The following is a 17297-nucleotide window of genomic DNA, read 5'->3' as shown; positions in this document are numbered from 1 at the left end:
CACACACATGACCACACTCTCCCGCAGCTGGCAACTATCCTTTTCATTATATTGGTACATAATATCAACAGTGTGATACAAGTATTGTTCACTTGTGTAACACTGTTGTTCACTTGTGCAACACTGTTGTTCACTTGTGTAACTTTACTGTGCTACTACCGCAACAATCAATAATGAAGCAGAGGACACATAGAAGCAAATAAAGTATTAAAACAGTAAATAAGACACACCTGTGTTGTGTACAGACAGCGGCCCCCAATTCGTCTTCGCCGCACCACCATGCTCGCAATGCCACCACTTGAGCGTACTGTCTCAACCACCATACGCTTGCTTACATTGCTGCAGTCCAAGTTATTAACACGGCTGATACAGTCATGTACTCTGTGAAAAAAATCTTTATATGAGATTTGCAGCTCTTGTATACCATGTGCAAAGATCAATCTCCAGAAAGTCTCAGTGTAAACTGGGAAAAATTTCATGAGAATAATATAAGTCAAACATGTACTACTTGAAGCAAATTCATTAAACACACAGCAATTAACTTTCCTTAAACTATCAATGTCCATCATTAAACTGAAACTCCAAAGCAAAGATTCAAGATTCAGAGCGCTCTCTCTCTCTCTCTCTCTCTCTCTCTCTCTCTCTCTCTCTCTCTCTCTCTGTGTGTGTGTGTGTGTGTGTGTGTGTGTGTGTGTGTGTGTGTGTGTGTGTGTGTGTGTGGTGGGGAGGGGGGGGGGGGCATTAAAATACACTTTCTCTTCCCTGAAGTTCAACTGAGGTTGTGGCCATGTCAGACAGATTGTATGTGAAGAATAAAGAACTAGGGAGGTGGGAGGGAGGCAGCTGGAAAGAGAGACAGAGCTGACAGCTGAAAGGGAGAGGCAGAAGGGAACAGGATATGAAAGTAGCCTGGTGAGTCTATTGTGATATATACAGAGGAAATTGCATGTGGTAACAGAGAAGTGTAGGTACTCCCAATGTCTGCCACATGATAATGGGAAAACCCAAGTATGAGGCTTCTCCTATGCAGCCATCCCGCATACAGTCCTGCCAACGGCATATTATATTCTATAATAAGTAGGAACAAGTGTGATAATTAACCTGTCAAGTATCAACTCCACCTGAACTTCTGCATAACCTTTTATGTGTGAAAAACTACTAATCAACTGTTCCCTGAAGCATATGCTCTTGGACACAGCTTGGAAGTTGCTAAAGTTGACCACGTAGTGACTTAACATACTGCTGAACATAAAATGTTTAATGTCAATGTCTGCTTCACAATCTGTGCCATCTGTAACCACCACGCGCGCGCCCACACACACACACACACACACACACACACACACACACACACACACACACAAAATTACCCAGATACTCACATACTTTGAGTACTACAGCAACTTTACTACCCTGCATGAGTGTAGGCCCACCACCAATCCCACAATCCTATCCAATACTGTTGCTGCCTCTCCCTCCCAGCCATCAGCCCCTGTTTCCCTCCACTCTTCCCTTCCCTCCTTCCTTCTCTGACCTGATCTCCCAGAGACAGCCCTTGCCACCAGTTGGGCTACAGTGATGAGACAACATAGTTGACTGTACCAATGAGGTTTGGTGAGATCATGTGTGGTGTGTGTGTGTGGGGGGGGGGGGGGGGCAGCAGTGGGAGTGGGGGGGGCAGCAGAGAGGGGGGGGGGCAATGAGGGATTTTCTTGCTAGTTAGCTCTGAAGCAAGGTCTCAATTATATGTTTCAAGTTACAAATGTGTGCTCAACTGGATTCCTTACCCTTTCACATATGATTGTGTGGATAGTACTCCTACTGAGTGAGTCTTCTGTGTTCACTTCACAGATGAACTCGGAAAACTTCAATTTGCCACTAACTCCTAAGCACATCTTCCAACCTTCACCTGAGGCTCTCCTTCTAGCTATACGTAAGATGGGATGAGAGAGGGAGCTATGGACCTGACTGCAAAGAATAGTAGGGTAGAAATGGAGCATGATGAAGGTAGTACAGGGATGGGATTGAGGAAGTGTGTTGGAGAACAACTGAGTAAGAGTGATTAGTAGAAGAAAGGGTCAGAGAGAAGGAAATGGGGACTGAAGAAAAGAAGTATCCAAAGAAACTTAGATCCAGAACTGTATATTAAGTGTGAGTTACAGTAAAAAAAACTATTTGTTCTTTGATGAATAAGTATAATTTACATCATCATCACTTAAGACTGATTGTGCCTTTCAGCGTTCAGTCTGGAGCATAGCCCCCCTTATAAAATTCCTCCATGATCCCCTATTCAGTGCTAACATTGGTGCCTCTTCTGATGTTAAACCTATTACTTCAAAATCATTCTTAACCGAATCCAGGTACCTTCTCCTTGGTCTGCCCCAACTCCTCCTACCCTCTACTGCTGAACCCATGAGTCTCTTGGGTAACCTTGCTTCTCCTATGTGTGTAACATGACCCCACCATCTAAGCCTGTTCGCCCTGACTGCTACATCTATAGAGTTCATTCCCAGTTTTTATTTGATTTCCTCATTGTGGACACCCTCCTGCCATTGTTCCCATCTACTAGTACCTGCAATCATCCTAGCTACTTTCATATCCGTACCCCCAACCTTGTTGATAAGGTAACCTGAATCTACCCAGCTTTCGCTCCCATACAACAAAGTTGGTCAAAAGATTGAACGGTTCACAGATAACTTAGTCTTGGTACTGACTTCCTTCTTGCAGAAGAGAGTAGATCGTAGCTGAGCGCTCACTGCATTAGCCTTGCTACACCTCGCTTCCAGTTTTTTCACTATGTTGCCATCCTGTGAGAATATGCATCCTAAGTACTTGAAACCGTCCACCTGTTCTAACTTTGTTCGTCCTATTTGGCACTCAATCCGTTTATATTTCTTTCCCACTGACATTACTTTCGTTTTGGAGATGCTAATCTTCATACCATAGTCCCTAAATTTCTGATCTAGCTCTGAAATATTGCTCTGCAAACTTTCAATCGAATCTGCCATCACAACTAAGTCATCCGCATATGCAAGACTGCTTATTTTGTGTTCACATATCTTAATCTCACCCAGCCAGTCTATTGTTTTCAACATATGATCCATAAATAATATGAACAACAGTGGAGACAGGTTGCAGCCTTGTCTTACCCCTGAAACTACTCTGAACCATGAACTCAGTTTACCGTCAACTCTAACTGCTGCCTGACTATCCATGTAAAGACCTTTAATTGCTTGCAAAAGTTTGCCTCCTATTCCATAATCTCGTAGAACAGACAATAACTTCTTCCTAGGAACCCTGTCATATGCCTTTTCTAGATCTATAAAGCATAGATACAATTCCCTGTTCCACTCATAACACGTCTCTATTATTTGTCTTAAGCTAAAGATCTGGTCCTGACAACCTCTAAGAGGCCTAAACCCACACTGATTTTCATCCAAATGCTCCTCAACTAATACTCGCACTTTCCTTTCAACAATACCTGAGAAGATTTTACCCACAACGCTGATTAAAGAGATACTTCTGTAGTTGTTACAATCTTTTCTGTTTCCATGTTTAAAAATTGGTGTGATTACAGCTTTTGTCCAGTCTGATGGAACCTGTCCCGACTCCCAGGCCATTTCAATTATCCTGTGTAGCCATTTAAGACCTGACATTCCACTGTATTTGATGAGTTCCGACTTAATTTCATCCACCCCAGCTGCTTTATTGCACTGCAATCTATTGACCATTTTCTCCACTTCCTCAAATGTGATCCTATTTCCATCATCATTCCTATCCTATTCTACCTCGAAATCTGAAACATTACTGATCATATTTTCACTTACATTGAGCAACTCTTCAAAATATTCCCTCCATCTGCCCAAGGCATCCACAGGATTCACTAGCAGTTTTCCTGACCTGTCCAAAATACTTGTCATTTCCTTCTTACCTCCCTTTCGAAGACTGCTAATTACACTCCAGAATGGTTTTCCAGCAGCTTGACCCACTGTCTCCAACCTGTTTCCAAAGTCTTCCCAAGATTTCTTCTTGGATGCTGCAATTATCTGTTTGACTTTGTTTCTTTCTTCAACATAACTTTCTCTGTCTACCTGAGTTCTAGTATGTAGCCATTTTTTATACGCCTTCTGTTTCCTTTTACAGGCTGCCTTGACTGTGTCATTCCACCAAGCTGTTTGCTTCCTCCTACTTTTACACACTACTGTTCCAAGACATTCTTTAGCCACTTCTAGTACTGTGTCCCTGAACCTTGTCCATTCCTTTTCCAATGACTGTAATTGACTACATTCAACTAACTGGTACCTTTCTGAGATCGCTGTTATGTACTTGTGCCTGATTTCCTTATCCATCTTATCTTGATCTGTCCCTTCACAATACAAATATACTGACACAATCCTAATTTTCTTGCTAGACACTGTCAAATCTATCCACATCAGTCGTTCGTTTACATATCTTATTGCAACTACGCTGGGTTCCATTTCTTTCCTGATGTAAAGCCCTACACCCCATTGTGCTATTCCTGCTTTGACTCCTGACAGGTAGACCTTGTATTCTCCCACTTCCTCTTCTTTCTCACCCCTTACCCGAATGTCACTTACAGCTAAAACGTCCAGCCCCATCTTACTCGCAGCCTCTGCCAGCTCTACCTTCTTCCCAGAGTAGCCCCCATTGATATTAATAGCTCCCCATCTCATTACCATTTGTTTCCCAAGTCGTATCTTAGGAGTCCCTGGTTTGTCAGTTAGAGGTGGGACTCCGTCACCTCCAAAGGTCCGAGACATTTTGCTCTGATTGTTGCCAGCATCATATTTAAAGTACCAGGGAAGCAGGTTGCTAGCCTTACTTGCCCCGAGTCCCATTGGGTTTTACCCCTAACGGCTGAGGGACTAACCGGTGGATTTGGTAGTCTTTGCCGTATGAGCACAAAGGTGACCACGACTCACAATATGTCCAAGATGCCCAGCCTTATTCCAAAGTAACTGGTATCACGACTGTCGGGACCACTTACTTGGCCACTCATACGTTGCCCGTGGTTCATGGACTAGGACATGACTACAGGAACCCACACCATGAACCACAGTATAATTTACATATAAAATAAAACACTGGCAAATCCAGGATGGAATAATAACAATATTATGAAAAGGAAAATTGCTACTCACCACACCTAAACACACAATCACAGCCTGGCTTTGGCAGCCAAAGACTGTGGTCACGTGTGTGAGCTGCATTTGTATGCATGTGTGTGTTCCGATGTAGGCTTGTTAGGCCTGTCTGGCCTTGGAAGGCAGAGAATGAATGCGTGCGTGCGTGTGTGTGTGTGTGTGTGTGTGTGTGTGTGTGTGTGTGTTGTGATGAAGGCCTGTTTTGCCAAAAGCTTTATTTCACAGTCTTTTTGTTGGTGAGTAGCAACTCCATTCCAGATTTTCCATTGTTTGATTTTGCCTGATGGTTTTCTTCCATCCCATAACTCAGTGCTGTTTTCCTTTGTTACTATTTCCTAATGCATTACTATACTTGGTGTCTGCCCTTCTTTGTCTTCTCTCCTGTCTTTCATTTGTCACCTTCCACATCGTATTTCATGCTCTACTTATGAGCCACATTGTATCAACTGTCTCAGCCACACTCAACAAACGGCTACAGGACCACACTGAATGTTCGTGCAGCATCTCATGTCCCACATTACTCCTGTCGATATCATTAATCCTAGACCTTCAAATTGACAACTCTTCCTGCGCCACTCTTGTGTATTTTTGCATGTAATTTTCTGTACCTTCCTATGCCACACTAACTTTTATCTCACCCTACTAACCCCTCCCCACCCCCACTCATTCTCCTCTCTATTCCAGCTCGCACATACTAACTTCACCTAATCTAGTCACATCTCCCGTCCCTCTTAGTCACCCGCAGACCTGCAACCCGCATTAAAATCTTTTTATTTATTTATTTTTGTTTTATCTCGTAGTGTTTTCACATCAATTTCAGTTGGTTTTCACCTTTCACTATTGGCCTACTCCCTCAGATTTCATCTTGTTTCCCCATACTTCACCCACATCATCATTTTGTGAATTTTCCGAAGTGTTCTGATGTATTTTTGAGAATTTTTTGAACATATTTCTAGATTATTTAAGTTTTTTTATGCATTTTTATCCTCCGCCATGAATCCTTGCTCTTCCCAAAAAAAGGCAGTCTGGCCTTGGCAACCAGAGAAGGTGGCCATGTTTGCATGTTTTGTGTTTGCGTGAGTGTATGTGTATATGTTGCCTGTTCTGATGAAGGCTTGTTTGGCCAAAAGCTTTGTTTGACAGCCTATTCGTTGTGCCTAGCTACAACTCACCATCTCCGCTGTATGGCGGGTAGCAACTTTTCATAATACTGTCATTATGCACAAAATATATGTTATTACTTATTTGCATGGAGTCCTGTACTACATAGATATTTAAAAAATTGCCATCTGTGTGCATCACTTCTTAATCTACAACAATTTAAAAAGAATTAAGTAGTAGCTGCACTTACTTCAGCTTGCCATCTGCCACTGAGCCTTTTGTGATTGATGATACATATATTCCACTGTCATTTGGGTACTGGGGATCATCTCTACCACCAACGAGATCAAATCCAAGATCATCATCAGAGGCCAAACCACTCTGCATATGACAAAAACAGTAGTTACTTATTAACTAAGAAAAATTTCCACACTATTTAATGACTCTACAATGAATTCTTATGCTAAAATGTAAAAATATTATTAACACTATAATTAAATGGACAATTAGGTAGAAACTGCTGCTGATCATTTACTGTCTCTTAAGCCATTGATCTTGCAAAAGATCTTGGCTACACATGGAATAGTGATGGGCTTCATAGCCAAATCTGCCAAAGAATGTCACTCATGAGTTTTGAAAAGTGCAAAAGTGTTTGAGATGAGCTTAAAACATTTAAAGTCAAAGACATTTTAACATCTAAATCTGTCTTACAGTGCATATTGCACAGCAACCTGTCCACCATGTTGATGATCAGGAAGCATGGAATATGGCATATGCTATACCCTCTCTGACCTAACTACAGAAGCTCATCTTAAAACCAAAATAAATACCATTTTCTTCAAATATGCATAACACACTGAAGAAAATAAAATTTTCTTACCAGATCAATGTCCAATATCTCAGTTTCCCACTCTTGCATGTCAGCATCAATTGCAGAATCATGACTATGATTATGGCCCATTGCATGGAACTGTTGCATTCTTGTTTCCTTCTCCTGTTCTGCTTCCATTTTCTCTCTATAAATTTCAAAGCATTTTATTTAGTGGGTAGACGTATTAACTTTTTTTAAGAAAAGAAGAATAAGAAGACATACATGCATTGGAAAGAATAAAAAATATGTCATCTTCAAATAAAAAATGCATAATGTGAAGAAAGGCAAAAGGCATAAAATAGAATCATAACAATCTTTATGAAGTAGTACAAGCAAATACCTAACAGGTGCACAGTTTAATTATGTGCAAAACAAAGCTCAACAGGACATGGCAGCCACTGAATATCACAGGAGATTTTTTTTTAACAATAATTGGGAAGAATGGACCATGATAATAAATGAACAACGATGGCCATAAAATATTGCTAAGAAGAAAAGAGGACAAAGGAGAAGGAGAAAGTTTTTGAGGGAAGATATGCTACTTCATGTAACAGTGTTGTGATGCTGACTTAAAGCCAGAGGTCTCTGGTACACTTTGTAGTAATTTTGTATACAGCCTGACACAAACTCTATATAAAAGATGAAGGTAAAAAAGAGCTTACGACAGGTTTCAAACACAGACTGATTACTACTCTCAGGAGCTCCTTGGAGCTTACTGTAAATAAAAAGTTAGCAATAAGGTTGAATGACATGTACTGGTATATTTTAGGGTTCCATAGGCATGGGCTTACTTTTCTTTTTAAAAAAAGAAAGGGGGAGGGAAGAAGAGGGAGGGAGAGGGAGAGGGAGAGGGAGAGGGAGAGGGAGAAAGGGGGTTAATTATTCTGAGTAACATGCAAAGCTATTTATCCTTAATGGTAAAAGCTGTTATGACTGCCTGCATTTATCACGTGCTGAACAGAGACAACCCAAGATAAATCAAATGTTAAGCATTTATCTTCATCAGTTTAATTTAAACTTTACTGCATATAATTCACTGATAAGTATTTAAAACTGCAATAAATCTCCTAGATATGTCAAACAAGTGCCTATCAAGCAGCTGTATTGAATAATGCAGTCCATGCTCAAATGTCTGTGCATTAATACTAACTCATTATTTTGCCTGTAAACCAAAGACATGATGTTCCTCTCCAGTCTCTTGTTTGTTGTTGCATGGAAAAATTATAACAACATTACTTATTAATCTATACAAATAAGATCCATAATAACATACATTCAAATCTATGTAAATTGAGTAAAACTTACTATGTAATAGTAAAATAAAAATATGTATCACTAAATATCTAAATGTTACAGGAAGACAACATGTAGCCTGGATTTACTCTTCATAAACTGTAATTCCAAAGTTTGCTTACTGGCAGTGTGAAGAAATGGAGGGCATTCATGAGTTCCTACATAGCACATATTTCATAAAATACTTACTTCAAGTCTTTCAACTCCTTGGAAGCCTCATTCCTCTGCTTTTTAATGTCGTCAGAGTCCCTCAATGCCTCTGCCAGATCAGAGACTGCTCTATCCCTCTCCTTTCTCAGTCGGTCACAGAGTGTCCTTATGCTCTCTCTTTCCAATACTATCTTATCCCTTTCACTGAAGGCCCAGTCCCGACGCCGTTTTGACACTTCAGCCTCTTGAGTAGCCTCTGCACAAATTAAATAAAATGTCAATATTCACCAAAAAAGCTTACTGCTAGTCAGCTTCTCGCAACTAATGCCAAAATGGGGAGAATTGTAAATTATATATTCTGGTGTCAAAAATTAAAGCAACAACTGGAAATTTTGCAAGTTTGCAATTACTTTGCCACAAACAGTATAAACAGGTGATAGTAAAGTAGAAACAATGTAAAGAATACAGAGCATAATCAACTGCAACATGCATAACGGTAGACAAAAATGTTCTTCCTTTTTTTCCAACTTAATGGATTTGACACAATTTCTGACAACTACTTAATGTGCTCAGTATGGGGTGTGACCATCTCTGGCACCAATGCAGGCCTGACAATGTTGGGGCATGTTGTGAATGATGTCATCAATCTCATGTTGGGGCAATAACACCCATCCTTCCTGCAGAGATGCTCACAGGTCTTGGAGAGTGATTGGTGCATGCTGACGTGATGCAACCCATCTCCCTAGTGCATCCCAGACATGCTCTATGGCATTCAAATCGGGACAGTGAGCAGGCCATGCCATGGGTTCAATATCTTCTGTTTCCAAAAGAACCTCAACCACTCATGCTCTATGTGGTCACACATTATCGTCCATAAATACAAAGTCTGAGCCCACAGCACCTCACAACAACTGCTCATGAGGTCCCAAGATCTCCTCACAGAACCTGACAGCAGTTAAATCTTGCTGATTCACCCATACAATTTCATGAAGAGGTGTTCGAGTGGTCAACAAAATACCTGTTAACACCATTAGGGACCTTTCTCGATACTGGTCTCTTTCAGCAATGTTCAGATCCTGAAATCGTGTTCCATATGCCCTCCAGATGCGAATCCAATTGAGGATCACTCTCCAGGCCAAATCGGGACTCATGTGAAAAGATGGGCCGCCGCTCAACTGTCCAGGTGGCATGTTGACAGCTCCACTCTATAAATGTTTCCTTTTGTGAAAAGATGCAAACAGACATCAGGTCTTCAACAGTAAAGGCCACTCTGTTGACGCCTTCTGTACACACATTTGCCTCGATACAACATGTCCAGGAGATGCTGCGAGGTCTGATGCCAGTTGCAGTGCAGGACTAAGGCGGTACTGTCGTGTCCTTGCAGCCAAATAACGGTCTACTCCTTCTGATGCCACATATAGTCAGCCCTGCCCTGGTCTTCGCGATACAGTTTCTGCCTCTATAAACTGTTGCCTCATCCGAGAAACAAAAGAACGATTCCCATTAAGCCATCTAACCACATCAGTCTGCAAAGTCTCCTGCTTCCATTCTTCCTATGGCCCTCCACAGCAGAGTGGCTGCAGGCATCTTCTTTGTGCCATACTGCACTGTCTGTGGCTGTGTACACAGTAATTGTGGATTTGAGACTATCCTGCAAACACTATCCCACTTGATAGGTGCCCTGATGTCATGGTTGTGGTTGTTCATTGATCAGACTGCCACCTTCCATGCAGAACATGATCTTAACAACATCTCTTGACTGTTCGTATGGTTATATCACAACTTAGACACAGGGTGGAGAAATAGCAGTTTGTTGCTTTAATTGTGGACAACAGTGTAGTTATTTTAATTCTTTTCAAAATAAAGGAAACAAGAATACAAAAGTTCCATAAATTATCTTATGGTGCACAGGTAGTCAATGAGGCAGTATAATTTCCTTATTCTGTTATCGTCCTCAGGTAATATATGTTCTCTACTAACTGTTCTCTGAATCGTACAGAATCTAACGACCTACTAATTTCTTCTTATGTCCATCAAAAATTGTCAGCAGATCCTATCTCTCTCTCTTTTCTAAATTATTACTTAGCCACTGCAATGGTTACTGGAACTTAACAAGGCATAGTGTCAATGTTTTAAGTGTATAAAAAAATGCAAAATTGCAGTGTTTCAGACCCAATGTTAACCTGTATGATTTCACATCAGAACAGTCTGGGTGGGAATTGGTGGAATTGGTTCACAGCAGGGGCGTATCACAAACATTAAAATTACACTTGGTAAAGTACAATGAAACTCAAAAGTAGAATAAAAGCTGATGAGTGTCTTACTCTTTTTGTTAACAATGTGAGATGACGAGATTTAACAGCACTTCTCCCCCCCCCCCCTCCTTCCAGGCACCTTTTCTCAGTTTATCTGTAACCAGTGAAACTAGTTTCAAAGTATTACATTACATACCTTACCGGAGCACGCATACAGAAACCAGTAGCAAACTTCCCTTCCAAAGTACTCAAGCTGCTTGACATTACCTTGTTAGATGATTCTCTCCTGTGAGTCGAACAAACTTTTAACCATTCACGCTGCCTTTCCTTGCATATTTTCAATATCGCCTGTTAGTTAAGGGTCCCACAGACCTAAGCAATATTCTAGGATGGACTGCACAAGTGTTTTGTAAATAATTTCCTTTTTAGACTCATTGTCTTTTCCCAGTATCCTACAGATGAACTGCAGTATACATATGGTTCAGCGTATGTGATCACTATATTTCATATCCCAACAAATTGTTAGAACCAGGTTTTTGCATGAGTTGACTGACTCAAATTGTGGCTCACTGAAATTTATTTATTTATTTATTCTTAAGTATTTATTTACTGAATGGCATACACCATGATTTTACACACACACACACACACACACACACACACACACACACACACACACAAATATATGTACAAAAAATTAATGTACCATACTCAGTTACAAATTAATGTACAAGCATTATATACACTCAGTTGCCTCATCTGATGCTGCAAGGAAATCAGTGAAGGTTCCCTTGTAGTATTAATCCACATTCTTCTATTAGTTGCTGGGTTGTTTACTTTTCATCTCAGCAGTCACATGGTATCTTCCCCATCAATGGTGAGCATTTGCACTTCAGTTACAGTACGTGTGTATTTGGTTTAACGTTCTCCACACTTTGTGTGATTGGTTTAAACCAGAAAGCTTCTCTGTGGTCATGAAACTTTGACATTGTGACAGATAGTGCTCATGCTAATATTGTTTCCAGGTATTGTGAATGATAAAGTTTTAGTTTATCAGTCCTTTAGCAGTGGTTAGTGCTGGTCTTCTCTATATAACCTTCTCTGAACAAGGTCAGCGACATCATTATATATATATACACTCCTGGAAATGGAAAAAAGAACACATTGACACCGGTGTGTCAGACCCACCATACTTGCTCCAGACACTGCGAGAGGGCTGTACAAGCAATGATCACACGCACGGCACAGCGGACACACCAGGAACCGCGGTGTTGGCCGTCGAATGGCGCTAGCTGCGCAGCATTTGTGCACCGCCGCCGTCAGTGTCAGCCAGTTTGCCGTGGCATACGGAGCTCCATCGCAGTCTTTAACACTGGTAGCATGCCGCGACGGCGTGGACGTGAACCGTATGTGCAGTTGACGGACTTTGAGCGAGGGCGTATAGTGGGCATGCGGGAGGCCGGGTGGACGTACCGCCGAATTGCTCAACACGTGGGGCGTGAGGTCTCCACAGTACATCGATGTTGTCGCCAGTGGTCGGCGGAAGGTGCACGTGCCCGTCGACCTGGGACCGGACCGCAGCGACGCACGGATGCACGCCAAGACCGTAGGATCCTACGCAGTGCCGTAGGGGACCGCACCGCCACTTCCCAGCAAATTAGGGATACTGTTGCTCCTGGGGTATCGGCGAGGACCATTCGCAACCGTCTCCATGAAGCTGGGCTACGGTCCCGCACACCGTTAGGCCGTCTTCCACTCACGCCCCAACATCGTGCAGCCCGCCTCCAGTGGTGTCGCGACAGGCGTGAATGGAGGGACGAATGGAGACGTGTCGTCTTCAGCGATGAGAGTCGCTTCTGCCTTGGTGCCAATGATGGTCGTATGCGTGTTTGGCGCCGTGCAGGTGAGCGCCACAATCAGGACTGCATACGACCGAGGCACACAGGGCCAACACCTGGCATCATGGTGTGGGGAGCGATCTCCTACTCTGGCCGTACACCACTGGTGATCGTCGAGGGGACACTGAATAGTGCACGGTACATCCAAACCGTCATCGAACCCATCGTTCTACCATTCCTAGACCGGCAAGGGAACTTGCTGTTCCAACAGGACAATGTACGTCCGCATGTATCCCGGTGCCACCCAACGTGCTCTAGAAGGTGTACGTCAACTACCCTGGCCAGCAAGATCTCCGGATCTGTCCCCCATTGAGCATGTTTGGGACTGGATGAAGCGTCGTCTCACGCGGTCTGCACGTCCAGCACGAACGCTGGTCCAACTGAGGCGCCAGGTGGAAATGGCATGGCAAGCCGTTCCACAGGACTACATCCAGCATCTCTACGATCGTCTCCATGGGAGAATAGCAGCCTGCATTGCTGCAAAAGGTGGATATACACTGTACTAGTGCCGACATTGTGCATGCTCTGTTGCCTGTGTCTATGTGCCTGTGGTTCTGTCAGTGTGATCATGCGATGTATCTGACCCCAGGAATGTGTCAATAAAGTTTCCCCTTCCTGGGACAATGAATTCACGGTGTTCTTATTTCAATTTCCAGGAGTGTAGTTAGCTGAGGGTCATTGTTAATCCTGTACACTCCATAGAGAGAATTTTTTATGCTGTATCTCCATTTTTTGTATATGGCTCAAGGATGGAAGCCATGCAGTAGGGGTGGATTTTATTGTGCCGTTGTTAGTAGGCATACTGTCATATAGTTTCACAACATTCTTTTTCATTGCAAGCTATTAACACTTTGCCGTCCACACATCACATACAAATTTATTCGCTTGGTGCCGGCAGCACTAATTCAGATTACTTGGCTTGTTGGCGGCCATTCTTGACATTATCGGGAGATTATAAATTGTTACGTTTTACTAATCTCATCATTAATTATCAACCCTGTTCCCCTACTTTCATGAAATTTCGATGATATACATATGTAAATAAATACAAAAATTATTTGTTTCATATATTTGTTTATTTCCATTGTCTTTGGTACTTAATATTTCTCTTTCATATGATATGCAGCAAATCAGTCTCAAAGATATAGCGCAACTCCACAAGACTTGCACATTAAGTTTATTGTTATTTTCTTTTTCTGTAACATACATGGCAGTTTCTTCATTTTTGTTTATTGGTTTTGGAAATACGTAGGCCTATTAATTGGTGTTGCTTTACGTGACCGGAAAGTCTGTCAACCGGATCATGATGAGACGTATGCAATGTAGTGGCAATCTCCAAGTCCAAGTTTTGCTCGTGCATTCATCATAAATAATCGAATCATCTCATTTATCTGTCATGATGAAAGGGCACAAGTATGTATAAAAACAAAAAACTTGTTGACGTGTGTAACTTATTGTTACCTCAACAAAACACCAATAGAATGCAAAAGATACTAAAGTGTTGTCGCCAGCCACTGCGCAATACTATGCTCACGACACCACTGTAGTGTCGCCGGCCACAGAAAGATACTATGCACATGACCCCACTGTGTTGTCACCAGTCGTAGATCGCTGTTTTGCCCACGACACCACTGTGGTGTAGTCAGATGGCAAAGTGGTTAGTATTCTGCCACTGAATATACGAGCTCAATTGTTGATGTATGAATCACATTTGCATTGCAGCCCCAAAAGGTGCCACACAGTTAATGGATGGTGTTAGTCACTGTCCTCATTTTGCCAGTGGTCCTTGTCAAGTGCTCCCTGTAAGAGAATGCCCTTCCATTGTAACTCCTAGATATTTAGGGTAGTTGTTATGGTTGAGATATTTCCCTTGAAAGCTGACATTAAGCTCTGTTCTTGCTGAGAAGTTACAAACATTGAAGCACGATAGTTCTGTAGTTGGGTTCCATTTGTGAAAGAAGTCACTTAGCAATTTTAGTCAGAGCTCAAGGTATCTTCAGTGGCCTCAAATAATTCCTGTAGTGCAGCTATAGCCCAGTTATTGGTGTAACCAAACTTCCTGGATTCTGTGTTCACATGTCAGAAATATAAATATTGAAGAAAAGCAGAGCAAGGACTGAATCCTTTAGCAGCCTGTTGTTGAGTATTTGGGCAGAGCTAATCCTTTCTCTGATAATCAGTTTAAAAGTTCTCCATGCTACAACTCCACTCTCAATGATACTGCAATCACGTGACAGAAGATTTTGCGTTATGTGACGTGCAAAATTTCTGAAAATTTACAGCAAGTTGCCAATCTTTACCCACTCTGAAATAATATCAAGATCGGCCTGAATAGTTGTATATTTTTCCTGATTGTACTTCATTACAGACAACTACATCATCTGCAAAAAGTATGAGGTACTATTAATATTGTCTACCACTTAGACAATATACAAAATGAACAGCAAGTTTTCCAGTATACCTCTCTGGGGCATAACTGAAATTACTTCTACATCCATCAATGACTCTCCATCGAGGATAATGTGTAACATACTCCCTATCACAAAATCCTCCATCCAGTCATGAATTTCATTTGATAACCATTATGATTGTATTTTCATTAATGACATGTTGATGTGTTACTGAGTCAAATGGTTTTCCTACGGCGAAGACTGCTGTATCTACAGGATTGCCTTGATCTATGGAATTCAAGATGGCATGTGAGAAAAGTGTGAGCTAGATTTCACATGACCAATATTTTCATTATGGTTGCCAGGGCAGAAGCCATTCTGTTCAAGTTACCTATGTTCAAGCTCAGAACCTCATTCTGTTTGAGGGTATTCCTACCCACTATCCTAACCATCCTATCCTTGGTGCTATTCCACCATCCCTAAAACCCATGCAACGTCCTTGACCATACCTACTTCATTCCTGCTTTCAACCCCTTGCTTCATGGTTCATATCCCTGCAACAAAGCTAGATCATAAATCTTCCCAACATCGCCTACTCAATGCCAGTAAGAGGCATCATCTATTCCATCAAAGGCAGGGCTGCCTACGAAAGCAGTCATGTAATCTACAAACTAAGCAGCAATCACTGTGCTGATTTTTACATGCACACGACAACCAACAAGTTGCCTGTTCACATAAATGGCCACCAACAAACTGTGGCCAAGAGACAGCTGGACCACCTAGTAGCTAAAAATGCTACCCAATGCAACATGCTTCACTTCAATGCCTGCTTCACAGCCTGCACCATATGGATCTTTCCTACAAACACCAGCTTTTCTGAACTGCACAGATGTGAACTGCAATATATCCACCATTCCTGTAACCCCCTGGCCACTACCTTTGTTAGTCCCTGTCCTCCTCTCACCTAGCCCTTTCCCTGCTACCACTCTAGCACTTAAAGCCTTCCATTCCACTGGTGCACCCACCAGTTTTTCCTTTCCTCCACTTCTCCCCTTTTCTGCTCCTCCCCCCCCCCCCCCTTCAAGCCTCCAGACTGCACCTAGCAGCCCTACCCTGTCCCCATCACATCTCTGCATGCTCCCACAAGCAACAATGCGCCCTCCCTCACCCATACCATACTATCCTTAACTCTCCCATTCCTAGGCACCTCCTTACCCCCCACCACCCACAGACTGCCTCTCCCGTCAGGTGCACCTTCTCTCATCAGGCACACTTGCACGAAGTCCGGTCCTAGTAGCCAGAGACAGTAGTTGTGTGTGTGAACTACACTTGCAAGAATGTGTGTGAATGTCTTTTACTTTAGAAGAAGGCCTTTTGGCCGAAAGCTCAAATGTATAGCAGTCTTTTTGTTGTGCCTGTCCGCAACTCATTACCTCCTCTATGATGAGTAGCAATCTATCCTTTTCATAATACTGTCATTATTGCATCCTGGTTTTTCCATTTCATGATCCTAAACAGATGGATCTTAATAATACTTACAAGGGAACCTCCCCATCGCACTCCCCTCAGATTTAGTTATAAGTTGGCACAGTGGATAGGCCTTGATAAACTGAACACAGATCAATTGAGAAAACAGGAAGAAGTTGTGTGGAACTGTGAAAAAATAAGCAAAATATACAAACTGAGTAGTCCATGGAGCACATAGGCAACATCATGACAGTATTAGCTCAGGAGCGGCGTGGTCCAGTGGTAGCGTGAGCAGCTGCAGAACGAGAGGTCCTTGGTTCAAGTCTTCCCTCGAGTGAAAATTTTACTTTCTTTATTTTTGCATAGTTATTATCTGTCCGTTCGTTCACTGACGTCTCTGTTCACTGTAATAAGTTTAGTGTCTTTGTTTTGCGACCGCATCGCAAAACCGTGCGATTAGTAGACGAAAGGACGTGCCTCTCCAATGGGAACCGAAAACATTTGATCGCAAGGTCATAGGTCAACCGATTCCCCCACAGGAAAACATGTCTGATATGTTCTATACGACACTGGTGACGGCATGTGTGTCACATGACAGGAATATGTTGTCGACCCACCTAACTTGTACACTTGGCGAATGGGTAAAAAGATTCTTCTACCTTGCCCGATTTAGGTTTTCTTGTGGATGTGATAATCACTCCCAAAAA

General features: G+C 42.3%; 1 protein-coding gene across 1 annotated transcript in view; it reads right to left on the bottom strand.

Moving 5' to 3' along the window:
* LOC126237091 (disks large homolog 5-like) overlaps window positions 1-17297 on the bottom strand; it is a 212172-nt gene that overhangs the window by 122021 nt on the left and 72854 nt on the right. Inside the window, exons 10-13 of the mRNA XM_049946894.1 lie at window positions 8620-8836; window positions 7147-7282; window positions 6517-6647; window positions 231-381 (exon numbers count right to left, since the gene is read on the bottom strand). Coding sequence (XP_049802851.1) covers window positions 231-381; window positions 6517-6647; window positions 7147-7282; window positions 8620-8836 — 635 coding nt within the window. The remainder of the gene's footprint in view (window positions 1-230; window positions 382-6516; window positions 6648-7146; window positions 7283-8619; window positions 8837-17297) is intronic.

The sequence above is a fragment of the Schistocerca nitens genome, chromosome 2 (assembly GCF_023898315.1).
Source record: "Schistocerca nitens isolate TAMUIC-IGC-003100 chromosome 2, iqSchNite1.1, whole genome shotgun sequence".
In the NCBI taxonomy this organism is placed as follows: domain Eukaryota; kingdom Metazoa; phylum Arthropoda; class Insecta; order Orthoptera; family Acrididae; genus Schistocerca; species Schistocerca nitens.
Note: the sequence above shows the minus strand (reverse complement) of the source record. Positions and strands in the feature narration are given on the sequence as shown.